The sequence below is a fragment of the Rosa rugosa genome, chromosome 3, assembly GCF_958449725.1.
Source record: "Rosa rugosa chromosome 3, drRosRugo1.1, whole genome shotgun sequence".
In the NCBI taxonomy this organism is placed as follows: domain Eukaryota; kingdom Viridiplantae; phylum Streptophyta; class Magnoliopsida; order Rosales; family Rosaceae; genus Rosa; species Rosa rugosa.
Window position 1 is genome coordinate 14661256 of NC_084822.1, and position 17589 is coordinate 14678844.

General features: G+C 37.3%; 2 protein-coding genes across 3 annotated transcripts; one reads left to right on the forward strand and one right to left on the reverse strand.

Moving 5' to 3' along the window:
- Positions 1-4337: 4337 nt before the first annotated feature.
- On the forward strand, positions 4338-7767 carry LOC133738339 (NEDD8-conjugating enzyme Ubc12-like). 2 transcript variants are annotated; one of them, XM_062165862.1, is made up of 7 exons: positions 4373-4499; positions 4800-4825; positions 5570-5683; positions 6321-6429; positions 6852-6930; positions 7029-7145; positions 7225-7767. In XM_062165862.1, exons 3-7 carry the CDS (start codon positions 5575-5577, stop codon positions 7360-7362), a joined length of 552 nt encoding a protein of 183 aa, XP_062021846.1. In that variant the 5' UTR covers positions 4373-4499; positions 4800-4825; positions 5570-5574; the 3' UTR covers positions 7363-7767. The 2 variants fall into 2 exon arrangements, with proteins under 2 accessions (XP_062021845.1, XP_062021846.1); XM_062165861.1 differs by lacking the exon at positions 4800-4825 and having other exon boundaries at positions 4338-4499.
- Positions 7768-10538: 2771 nt separating this feature from the next.
- Positions 10539-12489, reverse strand: LOC133739305 (probable NAD(P)H dehydrogenase (quinone) FQR1-like 2). The gene is made up of 2 exons (XM_062167052.1): positions 12219-12489; positions 10539-11076 (listed from the first exon to the last, which is right to left on the reverse strand). Exons 1-2 carry the CDS (start codon positions 12344-12346, stop codon positions 10851-10853), a joined length of 354 nt encoding a protein of 117 aa, XP_062023036.1. The 5' UTR covers positions 12347-12489; the 3' UTR covers positions 10539-10850.
- Between the last annotated feature and the right edge of the window lie 5100 nt (positions 12490-17589).

The following is a 17589-nucleotide window of genomic DNA, read 5'->3' on the forward strand; positions in this document are numbered from 1 at the left end:
GTCAGATGATTAGGGCTATAATTTTATGCAACTTCTTCCAAACAGTGGTTTTTTGTTTGTTTGGATGTAAACAACACATTGCTGCATCTATTCTATTTGGTTGCTAATTATAAACAGCATTTTCATCAAATTTTATGGTTTTGGTCAACTTATGGTAATTTTCTGGATTTTGTCAAATTCTCTTCATTTTCTGGAAAATTTGCAGGTTTGATCCATATTTTATGGTTTGGAAATTCTTAATACCAATTTAAGGATTATGCTAGCATTTTTTAAAAAATTTTAGAGGCAAACAGTTCAAAAAGACGATTATGCCCTCCAGGGGGGGTTAGAAACTGAAATGTGGGCCCTCCTTGTTGGGTCCAGCTCAGCGCATGACGTCACTTTTGGCGCCGGATTCAAATTTTGGACGACGTTGATGGAATTTGAGAGATCAGGGATGAGTTTGATTAAAAAAAAAAGATGAGGGACCAAACTGATGTTTGGCCTAAAGTCTGAGGGACTAAACTGAATTTAATCAAAAAAAAAAAATATAAGTCATATATTAGAACCATATAGAGGACACCAAATATGTGACCATATTAACAATTAGTTAACAATTGCTGCATTACTCACCAATTGCTGCATAGTCAAACGGTACCTATTTGATCCATGAAAAATGAACAAGTTTTAATGACAATCATGAAATTGTCAATAGAGGAAGCAAAAGGCTGCTTGATAGTCTTTTAAGCTTCATAGAATCCAGAAACCCAAATTGTCACCTCATACAAATTTGTCTGCCATCACCACATTCAACTCAATATACTTAGCATTAGTCCAACCTTCTTTATTAATCCAATCGTCTTACAAAATGAAAACAATTGGTGTCTACACTCAATTCTATGATAATGACTTGGAGAAGAATTCTAATAGCCATGCCGTATGCGTATGTATGTTTTCATATAGCAAGAGAATTCAACTTGAAGAAAGGAAAACAAAAACGTGATTACCTCATTTTCAGCCTCCAAGTAGGTGTTTTCAGACTCCATTAGCATTAATATTTTTGAGGCATAGTTGTTAACATAACATCAGAACGATTAAAGATGATGAATGTTAAAAAAGAAAGTGTTAGAGTTTAATGATGATTGGAACGATTAAGCTTCAAGTTTAAGTACGTGTTCTATAGGGAATGAGAAAACAAATTGTAATTTTTAATAAAATATTGTCCTTTATTGTAATTTTATATTAAGGTATTTTAGTATTTCAATAAATCAGAAATTTGTAGGGTGAACAAAGTAGTTAGTAAGGTGACAATAGCTGCACCCAACCATATATTACTTTGTATTTATATATTACTATATAATTTCAAACACTAGTTATAGAAAAGGCGTAGACATTACGGGAAGAAAAGGAAAAAGACTTCCCTTAACGTTGAAAATCTGAGCTCTAGTTTATCATTAACATGTCGATCACATCAAAATTTTCTACCAAGACGATGATAGTTTAGACAGGGAGATATGCGTTGGTCCTATTCACTCCATGCGAGAGTTTGATGCAAAAGCGTAGGTGTCTCCATCAAATGCATTAATTGTCATTTAATATATATATATATATATATATATATATATATATATATATATATATATATATATATATAGGACTAAATTCTGCTTACTACCTTGCACTTTCATGGGTTCATTAGTTCAGTCCCTGCACTTCTAATTTAATCAAAAAAGTCCTTGCACTCTCCAATTTCATCAAATCGATCCAATATGTCACCACTCCGTCAATTTTCGGGGAAAATTTCCAAACTACCCATCTGCATTCACAGCACTAACGCGTCGGCGAGCTGCCTAACGATGGGTAGTTTGGGAATTTTCCCTGTGAGAAGGTCCCACGTCAGCATTTTAACAGCGAAACTTGACGAAATAGTGACGGATTGGATCGCTTAGATGAAATTGGAGAGTGCAAGGACTTTTCTGATTAAATTAAAAGTGTAGGGACTAAACTGATGAACCCTTGAAAGTACAAGGTAGTAAGCATAATTTAATCTATATATATATTTATTTCTTGATTGTTTTATATTAATTTCTCATCCATTGGTTTACTTATGCAACAAGGGTTATAGACTATTTAAACCACAGTTTTTAAGTGAATAGGCAGTTTATGATGAATTTTATGCAATAATATAACGTTACAGCTTTTTAGCCGCAAATTGTGAGTTTGCTATTCCTTATTTTTGGTGTCTTATGAATTGTTGTTTGAGGCCTACGTTTTAGAATAGATCCCCATCATTAACTTATGTTTTAAAGAAGATGATAATAAAAAATAGCTAAAAGCAGCTGAAAATTGTGGAATTTGAGATTAGGTGAAATTGACCAATCTCTAGTCAAAAAGAAAAAATATAATAAATGTTATAGTGAATTTTCTTTTATAGTGAATTTTATACTTATGATATGTAATTACTTGTTTCAGGCTTCAAGTTTCATATACAAACCCTTCGCCAAAAAAAAAAAAAAAAGTTTCATATACAAACATAGTTTTCTCTCTTCAGCTATGAAAACACCTTCCTGTTGTCCCCAAAGTGCGGTCTCAAACCCAGCACTGTAGTGAGTTTATATAATCGTTAATTCCAGAACTACCCTAATTAATTGTACTAAATAATGAGGACGAGGGTAGCAGCAACACTAAATTAAGTTCTTGAAAGGAGTATTATGTTTGTCTGAGGATATAACAGACATCAGTTTAGTAAAAACAAAGGAAAAAAAAAATAACAATTCTTTAGTTGATCATGTGCAAATGCACAAGTACCAAGGTAAATACCAGACCTGATGATCGATCATTTTAGGCAACTACATTATCAAAGATTAAAATCTTCAACTAAGAGCAAGTTCACCCGTTAGGTCACCAGGTCACCTACTATTCACTGCTTTTTAATGTATATTTTCATTCTCTGGGTCACGAAATACACTGTGCTCGTGACTCAGGGCACGAAATACACTGTGCAGGTCACCATGGTGACCCAGAACACTGTACAGGGTGACCCAGGGCACGAAATACACTGTGCCCGTGACCCAGAGGGTGAAATTAACACTAAAAAGTAGTGAATAGTGGGTGACCTGGTGACCCAACGGGTGAACTTGCTCTAATGGTAAGAAGTAGTGAGAGAGTCCATTTACAACATACTGCTTGAAACTAGTGCCACACCTAAAAAAATGTCAAATACTTTGTACCGTCCCTTTGAAGGTTTGGGGAATTGAAACCTAAGGAAGTCACTATGTTATGCTCACTCTCAGATTATCCTCATACCATAGTAGCCTCTCAAAATATATAATTAAAGAAAATACTCATAAAGTTTTGAGCCAAATGATCAATGTCTTTGAAAAATTGTTGAAAGCCTCCCAGGGATTTTGAATTATCTGCGAATCATCTTAATCAATGTCACACGGTTATAATCAAGGTCTCAAAATGTGCAATGCTTTAATCATATAACTTCTCGTCTTATTCATTTTGATCTCGCATTTATTTCTCTTGGTTACTTATAATTTTTATTTTGAAAAATAAATTTATTATTTTTCCGTTTATATGTATCGATTAATTCTAATTTGATTAGTTAGTTAAATCACAAATTTAACAGAAGAACATATAGATGAAATCTCGACATACAGAGGAATAGATCGAGTTTCATCTTCATTAGTACCAAACTAAAGCATAATGTCATCATTTCAAAATCTCAAGTTCTGTTAAAGAAGATTAACTCAAACAAGCTTGCTAACCGCTGAATGTCTCAGATAATGTTGAGAATTCTCCAAGGTGGTGATGTTCTTTTTTTTTTTTTTGACACAGTCAATTATGAGTTTGGAGTCACCTTCCACTTGTATAATTTGAAAACCATTTTATAATTTGAAAACCATTTTAGTACGCATTTAACAAGCTGTCTCGAAGAGCTGTGGCTTCTGCAACTGGAATTAAAGTTCTTCCTAATCCTTTGGCAGCTGCAGTTGGTGTGTTGCCATTACAATCTCGGATTAAGAAATCTCTTGACGTCGAGTTATTTGGGACCAAAACCATCAAAATTTATCTAGTGTCAAGTTCTAAGACTTGGGGAAGTTGGGATCACTTGCTTTATGGACATGGTCCATCTTAATTGACACTTCTAACCTCCGACCATAGTATTGGCACAGTAGCATTCGTCACGCCCACTAGAACACAAAATGGTGCAGTACAGCGGATCAGCATGCCAGCTCCTTGTCCGAAAGCGGCAAGTGATGACGTCGCGACGATAATTGACGCAGAGCAGGAAAGAGAGAGAGAGGGACCAGAAATTAATACAAATAATTGAGCCAAAAAAAAAAAAGAAGGCAAAGGCAAAGGCCCCCACCTTTATTTAAACAAGAACACCCTGCGACTCTCACACGCTTTGGCCCTTCAGATTCCTTTTGAGCTCGAGCTCTCTCTTCTTCTTCTCCTCCTCCTCCCTTTGGCTTTGGCTTTGGCTTTGCTCTCTTTGCTGTTCTAAGCAGGTAAGCTTCGTTTCCACGATCGCAGAACTCATGTGTGTTTTGGTTGCTGAGAATGATAATTTGATCCATGTTCTGAAAACTGAGTAATACTTTAGCATGAATATAATAATATTTTTTTTTTGGGTGTGAATTATTGGTTCTGGTTTTCTGTTTTGATGGGGTTTTAATGGTCTTTGATCAAGGGGGGTTGGGTAGAGAAAGGTGAGATTGGATTGATTGAATGAGAAGTTGAATTTTGGGAAATGATTTGGTGTTTGGTTTTGTTGTTGTTGTTGTTGTTTTTTTTTTTTTTTCTTACAGGGACTCCCGACAGTTCAACTCAAGCGGTAAGTCTCCGAAGAGGCTGCTATGCTTACTGATCGATAAAGTTCATTGCTTTTTAATTTGTTTGAATGTAAAGTTCAAAACTTTACTTCAAATAGTTGTAATGGGGGTTAGAGACCTCTGATTCTGAAGTTTAGAAACCTATGAATGTTGGTGTATGTTTTGTGTAATTACATTAGGGACCTTTAATTGGATAAAGGGTTTGCACTTGGTCTTGTTGTATAATGAGTTTTCGGTCTCTAGCTGTTAAGGATTGCTGGCTGTCGGGTTTTAAACTGTGAGGTCATTCTTTGTTAATTGGTTGTAGTAGGATCTAGTTGGTTTCTTAATGCATATGTGTGATTTAGGTTTGCTGAGTCTTTAGTGCTGTGAATTAAGCCTGTCGTGATCTTTTGGTTGCAGTTAAGTCCATATCTAAATGTGTGCTTATGGACAAGCTTATGTATGAACATAATTGAAGGAAGTAATGATGCTTAATATTACTGTTCCTTGGTTCGTACAAAGTCAACAAAGCAACAATCTTAGCTGAACCAACGGTGAAGCTATAATAATCCGTGTATGAAAACTAGCTGTTAAAAATGACAGAAAATCAATGCATACAAGTTACATAATATCTTTCCTATGAATTGTTTGACTTTGATGGCTTAAAGCATGCTGTGTTGCTATCTTATCATATTAACTTGCAAGATCTCAAATATGTAACTATTTTATGAGCTGTATATGTTTATTTTGGTGCTGTATTGTAGGAAAAATGATTAAGCTATTTAAAGTGAAGGAAAAGCAGAGGGAGCTTGCTGAAAATGCCAATGGAAAGACACTGGTTAAGAAGCAAAGCGCAGGAGAATTACGGCTTCATAGAGGTATGCCATGTCAAAGTTTTACATATCTGTTATTGTTTAGGCGTTCTTTTTCCAAGGTATCTGAAAGAGGTGCCTCATTGTTCACATTTAAGCAAGCAACACGTAATAAACATTGAATAACATAACTTTGTATCGCAGTGTGTCAAGTTTTTGAGTTTTGACAACTTGCTTGTTATGCATGAAATTTAGCAGTTTTATAAATGCCTCTCTTTTTTATTTTATTTTTTATTTTTCTGGGATGCTAAGGTGGTAAAGGTTGTGAGGGGCGAATGACACCTTGTAATGGCCTTTTATATTGGCAGTCATGTCACAAAGACTGACCTCCAGTCATCTTGCTTTTCCTAGATGAGTTTAAAAATGACAGTCTTGTAAAAAAGGGGCAAAAAGATAAACAATGAAACTGATACAGGCTTGTAATGGCATGTTATATTGACAGTATGTCAAAAGAGACCATTACAAGCCATGGGATACTATTGTAGCTGATTTATTATGCAAAGGATACCCCCAGTCGTGGGATATTTTACATTTCCTAGATGAATTTAAAATGATAGCCTTGTAAAGAGGGGGAGAAGAAGAAAAGGATAATGATGGTGATATAGGCTTGTGTTCTAATTTTTTTGTTGGGTTTCCATTGCAGATATTAGTGAGCTGAACCTACAGAAAACATGTACCATAGCATTCCCCAATGGTAAGGACGATTTAATGAACTTTGAGGTTACCGTCCGGCCTGATGAAGGATACTATCTGTAAGTGATTTATTGTGCAAAGTCTCATCCTGTCTTTGTCAGGCTGAATCCTATATGGTTTTTAAGACTTGCATCTTCATTGTTGTTTTCATTAAAGAGATTTTTAACATGACAAATTCAACTTATTTAATCCTCTCAGTTCTTCAAAGTACGGATTTGAGTAAGAAAAGTCTCTAATAATTTGAAAATTGAGGATTGCCATCTCTAGGGATTTGAGATATTTGGATGACTCTGATACTCCCAAGGGCAACAGATTAAGGGTTTAGGCATTTTTAAATCATGAAGTTTAAAGATGCTCTCATCGTTTGATCTATTATTTTCTTTGTGATCACTTGCTTTTATATTGGTGGTGGAGACTGGGGTGTTTGATTTTTGATATAGGAGTTTTAGACTTCACTGCCTGACTCAGTGTGCTATCGCAGAGGCGGTACATTTATGTTCACATTTCAAGTTTCTCCCATGTATCCTCATGAGGCGCCAAAGGTCAAGTGCAAGACAAAGGTACACTATCCTGTCTTGTTATCTGCACACGTCGTTCTTGTCTAGATAATGTTGCTCCCAGGCATAAAAGTTGTCTCAACAGTATTTTCTACTTGCAGGTCTATCATCCTAATATTGACTTGGAAGGAAACGTCTGCCTCAACATTCTAAGAGAAGACTGGAAACCTGTTTTGAATATCAATACTATAATATATGGACTCTTTCATCTTTTTACGGTATTGATTATTCTTTCATAAGTTGGTTCTAAACAAGTCGGTTAGTTTCTTAAATCTCATCTTGTTTTTGTGAATGCAGCAACCCAATTATGAAGATCCCCTTAATCATGATGCAGCTGCTGTCCTAAGGGATAACCCCAAGATGTTTGAGTCCAATGTGAGAAGAGCTATGTCTGGTGGGTATGTGGGGCAGACCTTATTCCCGCGGTGCATGTAGAAGCTGCTTTTGTTTATACACCAGATTCATCCTTAAAGGTATGTGGGATTGTACATTTGGTCGTCAAAGCTTCTCTCTCTTCTGGTGTACTGGAACGTGAATTCTTCTAATCAGGCAAGGCTTAAGTACGCTTATGAAACCTGGTGGTGTTACTTTGTGAAATGTTTAAGATATTGGCTGGAAAAACATGGTATATTCTCATAAGTTTGATGTGGATTATTGCAGAATTCTAGAATGGAGGCTTCAATTGTGTATTTATTTTCTAAATTAAAATGGGAAAGAACATGCTTTTTCCTACTTTTTTTTTATCCAATTTGTATCCAGCTGCAACTTAAAATATTTGTTCAAAAATGCTAGACATTAATCTTATCTTCTACTGAATCTATTTTGTTTCATTTTACATAATTTGCCCGTTGAACCATAAAATACATCATGTCCAATAGTGTAAATAATCATATAATACCTCTGCTAGTTTGGGATACTGTTTCTTCTTCCCAGGTCGAGTGAACAACTTAAATAAATCAGTGATCACTTTGAACTGTGCTGATATGTTTCACAATACGGAATTCACTTTCTTCTCGGATTTCATGCTTTTTAAGCTGAATTAAGGAAGAATTTTTGGAATTGTATAGCAGTATTGAAAAATACATTATGGTGCTTCCAATCTTTCTTTGGCAATCCTTAGACAATGAGACACTCTTTCTGCTTTCTTAAGCCAAATATCACTGGGGTTTATGCTCACGAAGATTTGAAGGTCTTAAGCCTTATTGCTTAGTATCGTTTTACCTGCCTTTGATTTAATGCCCTATGCCCCCTATGAATCTGAAATTTCCGGAATGTGCTCTGAAAACTCTAAATTGCCTGTTTCCTAAATGGAGAAGGTTGCATGCAAACTCAAACTTTTGAAGCAAACTACCATGCAGCTCCATGTTCTCCAATTCTCTGCTCTTCTCAAGTGGTTGTGTTGAATATTGCCAGTGTTCATCAAATTCTCCAGTAAGTCGTGAGTATTCTCTTGAACATGCTCTAGAGCGCGTAAACTCTTCATCCAAAGGAAAGAATGAAGACTCCAGTATTGCAAATATATGCATCAGGACCATCGAGCTGATGGATAGGTTTCCATAACTTGCTGCACACAGATCGGCAGTGTTGTCAACCAAGAATCCATGTAACATATTTTCTAACAAGTACAAAGTGCAACACTAACTATGAGTCTATGACTTGTATTTATATCAGCAGGACCATAGTTATAGCAGTACATGGAAATGCAACATTGCAGACCCAAACGACCAACTTTGGAACATGGAACCCTGGCAAATATGGGAATCAAGAGATATCTGGATCTTCAGGAACATCAAACAGCGTCCTGTCAAGGTCCTCAATGCTGCTACTAATTCACCTTCTATCTTAGTGCTCAAAGCTATTAGTTGATGTCTTTTCCGCCATCACTTAAGCCGAGCTGAAGTTTGATAGTTGTTTTGTTCATGCTTATAGAGCTTATGATGCCTTTATTATTCGAGATTCTGAAGGCTGCCTCTGTTTGCAAGCTCAAGGAATATTGGCAGAACTGGGGTGCATCTTGTGAGCTTCATGCTCCCTGTGAAGGTTACAGCCATGAACGACAATTGCTCGGAGATTATGATAGAAGTTGACTCCAAGACTATCACTGATTATGTTAGTAGGAGCTGCTCTAGTATCCCTTTGGAGATTAACATCCATTGTCAAAGATCTCAAGCATCTGTTCCAAGATGAAAGCTTTGTAGCTGATGCACCCGCCTAGTGCCTCCCCCTTATATGTCATTACTGTTAAGGACCTCTTTGAGATGAGTTCTGCATTGGATAACCTATTTTGAATATAGTGAAGGTTTGAGTACTACATTGTCAATTAATCTTGTTCATCCCTTTTTGTGAAGAAGATAATAAAGTAAAGCACCAGAAGTAGTATTTAGCCATCATGGTACATTGTGGAGTACGAGTTGTCTGGTTACTTTTCAAGCTTTTCCAGACATCCTGCTTTACTTGCCAGATAATAAAGCAAGCTAATCTATTCCTAGACCCAAAAGAACTGTTCAACGCAACTAGCCTACCAGAGAACTATTGGCTAAACTCACATTTTGGCCACGAGAACTTCACTTTACAACATAAAAATCCTATATGACATCCAGCAAAGGAAACTAGTACAGTTCTTCCTGTCTACAGAATTTGACTACTGTTACAAAAAGTGTAGCCAAAGTTAGTAGCTCTTCAATAAAAAATTTCCTTGCGGATGTGCAGAAGTGGCTCTTCTCTTGCGAAAGACTATTGCGGTGCATCAACATCATCTTTAAGATTGATCAAGTTGAAGAGATGCTCATCAATCTTGATCGAGTCCAACACCCTCACTAGGAAAATGTCAGTATAAAGTTCCATAATATTTGACCCATAAGTGAGACATTGAGTATGGCATGAGTCTTGAAACATGGAAGTTCCAGCACCATACATTGAAATGGACCATGAGCTTGATTTCACTAAGACACGTAGTGGATGAAACAGAAGAATGACCAAAGATGCTGGGAAGGTGAAAGACTCAAGATGATAGTGACTTGGTTCAGTTGGTTCCTTCAAAGCCTTCAAAAATACTTAATCTGATGTCAATCACAAACACATACATGATAGTAAACCTCACTTACATAAAGTCCCAAGCGTTGTAGCTACATCATTTCTATGTCAAACCACCATAAAACAAACTATTTCAGCATAAATATATATGCTGATAAGATTGATAAGATTTAAGGGGAAAGAGACTGATAAGATTTACATAGACTCGAGAGTCGAGACATATCTCTAGTTCTCACTAATCGCTAGAGGCATTACCTCTAGGCTCACTAATTTCCTCTCTAGTAATTTTAGGAAACCACAACAAACTTTTTTTTGGATGATATCAGATAGACAGATACCTGGAAACAAATACCGTGAACAGTGACAGTTTTCTTTTCATCAGTTTCATCACTCATCTAATCTATCAGGGATAGCATTCCATATAAAGTGGAGAAACAATTACATCTTAGTAACAAAGGTAAGCATAAGCCAATAATACTCCATTTTAATTTGATATCAATCACAGTTGAATGACGGAAAATAATCATAATTATAACATCTGATTATATTATCCAAGTAGTTATATGTAGTGGCAGATATGCAGAAATGAACATGATCCACAACTTTATTGATGACAATAATGTTTCAATCAGACAGAAAAGACCATATATGAACAGTTTGACTGAGCAATCGTCAAAAGTTCAAAACTGATGATCATGAGACACTTGTTTACAATTTCTGAAAAAAAAAAATGGAATGACTAAACTATCTAAAATCTATTGACATTTTGTGATTTTGCTGGAAAAATCTATTAACATATGACATCTGAAGAACATCACAAAACAGAGTAGAAACACCAAGAAAATTGTATGGAAGTGCAAAAGAATGTAGATTTGTCAAGACTCCTCCAGTCAATGTACAAGCTTCTTGACAATAGTAGCCATGTACTTTCCGTGATGCTCTGCAAGAGCGAGCTCTGTCTCAGTTGGTGCCCTTGTGCCATCTCCAGAAAGAACCCCAGAACCATATGGAGACCCTCCTCTAAGGGAGTCCATTTGGAACATTCCAGCACCAAAGGTGTAGCCAATTGGAACATATATCATTCCATGGTGTGCTAACTGAGTAATGGCTGTCCAACTGAGCAAATATGCATTGACATAGTTTTGATGAGGATGGGATCGATAACATAAGATATTATTCTATATTACAACAGCTACAGAACATAAATAAATGTGGACACAACAACACAAGCATTCAGAAACTAAGTAGGAAGCACAGGAAATTTTAGTCTATAGTAGAATGGATGAGCATTTATATTGGTGAAATTGCATAGTAATCAACAAACTAGTAGCATTGGCAAGGCAACAGTTCATACAAGCAACACGAACTATAAACTACATTCACCTACGGGTTACATAAGCTCATTTAAGTAGATGAGGTTCAAACACTGACCATCTTGTATCATATACATTTTATCTTGTATATGATACCAGATGGAAACCAACTAAGCTGTCACTGGTGCTTCTAATAGGTTCTAGGATCTAACGCATTTATCATAATCTTAATCAAATAGGAAATGGAAGTACTGATTATTCTCAGATTCAATAAATAGAGAAAAATATTATTGGCTGATTTACTTTAGTTGAATAATGACAAAGCAATGCCTAGACTTCATCGTTTTGAATATATATCTTTGTTTACTTCTGATACTATCTCCAACCACTTTCAGCTTACCTGGTGCAGTATTAGTTCATTATATAAAAATGAGCTTATTTAAGCATCTTACAACAGTACAAGACAGGCTGTTACTTCAGCACCCTAAAGGAGTGTTTCAGAAGGGGTTGAAACTTGAACCTAACTTCAGTTCCATATCCTTTATCCCATTGGATAAAGATCTTGAAAGTTGACACCCAACCCCCGTCTACTAATTTGGAAGTCATCATGGACAATTCAAAAGACCAATTGCTCTACCAAAGAATAAAGAATGTACATTTCATGTAGTTGGAGCCACATTGTTCAAAACTACAGAACACAATTGACAATGTATACAAGCAATGTGATCGAACATAGAATCCAAACTCCAATGCTCTTGCATTTAACACTTTTACTTGAATATGCAATTTACAAACCTTTTCCCTTAGACACCAACTTCTAATTCACGTCATACCACTCAAACATACCAAATGCGCCAACATTCAACTACCAGCAAAAGCATTAAGTAAAAACACAATTCTTCAACCAACGAATTCGAAATAAAAAACCAAGGGAGTCTTACTAACGCATTAGTCTCCTGTCCACCACCCTGTGTGCCAGTACTCACAAAGAACCCAGCAGGCACCCCTGCAAGCTTCTGCTCCCTCCAAAGCTCCCCCGTGGAGTCGAAAAACGCCTTCATCTGAGCAGCCATTGACCCATACCGGGTAGGAAACCCAAACAAAACCCCATCAGCCTCCACCAGTCTCTCAGGCACTATCACAGGCACCCCAGGAATGGTTTTCTTGTCCGATTGGAGACGATCAAGATGCTGAGACAGTCATCATTACCCTTTTTTTTTTTTTTCCAATAAGGTTCTAATGACCATTATATTAGAGAACGATTTTGACAGTGACCTCATCGGTTATCGTTTTCGATCAGAAGTCGGGGGAGGCCTTTTCTGGTAATTTCACCCGCTTCCTTTCATTTTCCCCCTCTCAATCACCTCATATTGTTGATCAAAAAAAAAAAAAAAATCACCTCATATTTTTGACGTCAAATGATTTTTCAATGTAAACTTCTAGATATGCACAACACACATCTTCTGACTGCTGACAAACAATATTCAAGAGTAGTGTGAGAAATATTTAGATAGGGCAAACGTATTAGCCAATCAATCACGTACGCCCAATCAATCACGTTTCTTTATTTTTTAATTGTATTTCAAAACAACTTATGTTTAATTATAATGAAATATCCAAAACACCCCCTGCATATTGGCTGGACATACTGCCGCGTGGCGCGCCAGCCCTACCTAAAAATCTCTCGAGTAGTGACATTTAGAATTTCCATTTTACAATCTTACACTTTTGGTAAGTTAAATTTTGTCTTTACTAACTTAAATTTTGTATTTTTATGAGAATTTTGAAAAAAAAAGAAAGAGAGTGTGAATTACAAATTAGAGAGTGTAGATTTCACTCTCTTAACTATATGTGAATTAAATTCAATGTTGATATGATTTCCTTATGCACTTTAATATGAAAATTAAAAACAAGATTAATGATATCTTTGAGTTTGTAAACCACAATTAGTAAAATGTTATCGATTTGATTATTATGCAAGATGAGCCTACAAGAGCGCCATTTAATTGAGCCAATGGAGACATGGAGTCACCATGTCTAAGAATGAGGTGGATTCTGTAGATGTAGTGGCTAAATCAGAAAAGTGAGTTTCATAGATATGGTCAGCTACTCATATTTTTTTGATCGAGATCACATGTTTTTTTTCAAAAGCTTTCTAAGCCCAGAAACTAAATCGTATCGGGGAAGTCTACTACTTAGACGTTATGACTAAATCCATCAGTGTTACTCTCAGCTACCTTTAATGGGCAGCACTGTAGGGATTTTTTATTTTATTTTACAAGTAGTATGTGAATATGTGTAATATACTGTTACAATGTGCTTTTGTCAATTGTGAAAGAACCAATTTAGTGATTTTGGCATTATTGTTTAGTAAGTTTAGACTCGTAATTAAATTGAACTTACATTTTTAATATTTAAAAAACTTTTATCTTAATATAGACAATTATCAAAGAGCTTGAATTTTATCAGATTAGGTTGAAATATACTTTGAAAAGTAGAAACCAAACTGCATGTAGCCCTTGCCAATGTAAGTTACGTAAATTATAACTACTACAGGTGGTCGAGTTGGTAAGAGCTTTCAGCTGTGGGACCCCCACACTCGGATTCGAATCTCGCCAACGCGGACTGAAGTTTAAATCTTATCTATTCTTGGGGGCCAGAGGGGATAAAGCGTTTTGACATGATCCCCCGCGCACATATTAGTCTATGGGCCTAGGAAACCTTTAAGGATACTGTGTGATCTCCATAAAAAAAAAGTTACGCAAATTATCAATGCAAAGTCAGTCGAAGCTCTTGCCTTACTTCATGGACTTCGTTTTGCTCTCATGTGGGGTTTAGAAGGTTGGAAGTCGAAGGTGATGCTCTATCTATCATTAATTCCTTAATTACATGTTGAGAGTGATGGTTTAAGTTTTGAGGGACACCTCTTAGAAAAAGTTAAACATTAAATTAAGTCTTTTGATTTTGTAATAGTCATTTTGTAAAGCGGGAAGATGTTGCTCACCGTTCATCAAAAGAGGCATTGAAAGTTAGTCAACTTTTTCTTTGTTTAGAGCAGGCCCGGCCCTGGGAAATTCAAGGCCCGGGGCGAAAAATAAAATTGGGCCCTTTATATAAAAAAAAAATCAAAAATATTTTATATTGATAAAAAATATATGATACAACGGGGGGGGGGGGGGGGGACAAAAAACCAATACCCCGAAAAATAAACATTACATCACTTTATATCAATCAAATCTCATCTAAAATGATTTCTTCTATATATTGTAAACAATTGCCCATCAATGCAAAATATGATTTAATCGCACTCTTGCATTCCCTTTTGTCTAGCACTAGCTGCTTCAACTTTTATATATTGTAAACAATTGCCCATCAATGCATACTTTGGGGCCCAAAGATCGCACTCTTGTTGTTCCTTTTCTCATATTTCTAACAGAAATACATTTTTTTTTTTACCCATCTACTGCTTCAATTTGGGCCCTAGGCCGTCACCCTTCAAAACTTGGGCCCTGGGCTATCGCCCTGCCTGCCCTGGGCCAGGGCCGGGCCTGGTTTAGAGTCGAGCACTCTATGACTTCTTTAGTGTGTCAGAATAGACATTCAGTCTGAATTCTAAGTGTTTGATCATCTGTGTAGAATCTTGTACCCAATCTCATTGTAATTGAGTTCATTATAAATAAAAGTTCTGTTTTGATTAAAAAAAAAAAAAACTGTGCGGTAATTTTAGCCTGGGTTACAATTTTTCATTTTGGCATCCTAAAGTAAAATCCAGAATTGTCAAAAAAAAGAAAAATGTTGTAGAGAAACTGAATTTGAGAGAAATTTGCTGTATATTCTCATTGATAATAGGGGCCTCTTTATATAGAGGATTACAATGCATAGAATCTCAATCATACAAGGAAAGTAATCGTACATTGAATAGGAATCTAGATCCTTCTAATTTAACCCTATTACCACTAGGTCAAGTAACCTAGAGTTTGGGCCAAACACAAATTAGGGTTATCCTTAAACACTCCCCCTTGTGTTGTCCAAACGCGGTGCTTCTCTCGTTGCCTCGTTAAAAACCTTGCCGAGTAACAAAAACCCAGTGGGACAAAAATAACCTCGGTCGAAGGGGAAAAAGAGCACAACACACCCTTCACGTTTCGAGGTGAACATGTAGACATCTCCCCCTGATGTCTATGCCTCCCCTTGATGACTACAGTCATGGGAGTTCAGATAATTTCCGCAAGCCAATTCTTGCCACATGTTTCTCGAACGTGGATTTAGGCAATGACTTATTAAACAAGTCTGCCTTATTGTCCTCAGATCGAACCTGGTTCACTTTGATCTTGAGGAGCTTCTGTTGTTGCTGATTATAGAAGAATTTGGGCGATATGTGCTTGGTGTTGTCGCCTTTGATGTAGCCTTGCTTCATTTGTTCAATGCAAGCAGCGTTATCCTCATAAATGCTCGTTGGCTCATCTGTGGTAGACTTCAAACCACAATTGCTTCGAACATGCGTAATTATGGATCGAAGCCATATACATTCACGAACTGCTTCGTGAAGAGCAATAATCTCTGCATGATTCGAAGAGGTAGCGACTAAGGTCTGTTTTGTAGACCTCCAAGATATCGCGGTCTTTCCCATGGTGAAAACATAGTCAGTTTGGGAGCGACATTTGTGTGGGTCAGAGAGGTACCCAGCATCAGCAAAACCTTACAAAACACTTATATCGTTTTGGGATGGGGAGAGGGAACGCAGTTCACCATGTGTGGAGTCCCTGGCACTTGATGGGTCCGAATCCATCTTTTCTCTGTAGGGATAGAACAAGCCCATATCGATCGTACCACTTGGGTATCGAAAGATATCTTTAACACCAGTCCAATGGCGTCGTGTTGGCGCTGAGCTATATCTAGCTAGCAAGTTCACAGCGAATGAGATATCCGGTCTTGTGCATTGTGCTAAGTACAACAATGCGCCTATTGCACTTAGATAGGGCACTTCTGCCTCTAGCACTTCTTCGTCGTCATCTTTTGGACTAAATGGATCCTTCTTTGGATCAAGACTACGGACGGCCATTGGGGTGCTTGAAGGCTTAATTTTGTCAGTGTTGAAGCGCCTAAGCATCTTTTGGGTATAAGCTGATTGATGAATCAGGATACCATCTTTACGGTGCTCAAGTTCTAAACCGAGGCAAAACCGTGTTTTCCCAAGATCTTTCATCTCAAACTCGGATTTCAAGTGTTCAGCGGTTTCCCTTAATTCTTTAAGGGTGCCAATTATGTTCATGTCATCGACATAAACCGCTACTATTGCAAATCCGAAACTTGTCCTTTTTATGAACACACACGGGCATAGTTCATTGTTGACATATCCCTTCCCAATCAAGTAGTCACTTAGACGGTTATACCACATCCGTCTGGATTGTTTCAATCCATATAGTGAGCGTTTCAACCTTATAGCAAACGCGCTCCGTGGTTTAGAGCCACTTGATTTGGGTAACTGAATTCCATCTGGAATCTTCATGTATATCTCCGTATCTAGATCCCCATATAGATACGCAGTAACCACATCCATAAGCTGCATGTTCAGTTTTTCGGAAACTACCAAACTGACAAGGTAGCGGAACGTAATGACGTCCATTACGGGAGAATAGGTCTCCTCGTAGTCGATTTCAGGGCGTTGTGAGAAGCCTTGCGCCACAAGGCGAGCTTTGTATCTTACAATCTCGTCTCTCTCATTACGCTTTCTAACGAATACCCATTTGTGACCAACTGGTTTGGTGTTGGGCGGTATTGGTACAACTTTGCCAAATACCTTTCTTTTCGCTAGAGAATCAAGTTCTGCCTGGATCGCATCTTTCCATTTTGGCCAATCAGCTCTAAGTTGGCATTCATCAACGGAGCGTGGTTCGATGTCATCGGTCTCAATAATCTCACGCGCCACTGAATACGCGAATACATCATCGATGATGATGGAGTTTCTTTCCCACGTCCCATGTACACTAGTGTAATTTACAGAGATCTCTACGTTCTCATGGATAGGTTCTGACATTGAGGCGTCCCCCAATGATGTCTCTTGGACATAACCATAATCCGGAACATTCTCATGAGACGGGTTTTGAGTATCGATGATCAAAGGATTTGTTTGTGCCTCATTCGCTCTCTTTCTAGGGCGAGTATCCTTCGAACCAATTGGTCTACCGCGCTTTCTTGCGGGACCTGCGGCCATAGATGCCACATCATTGCCATGTTGGGCAATGGCGCCATTTCCTGGTGTCACAGGAGTGGCGTGATGTCCAGTATTCGGGACATCGATCCTTGCAGGCACGTT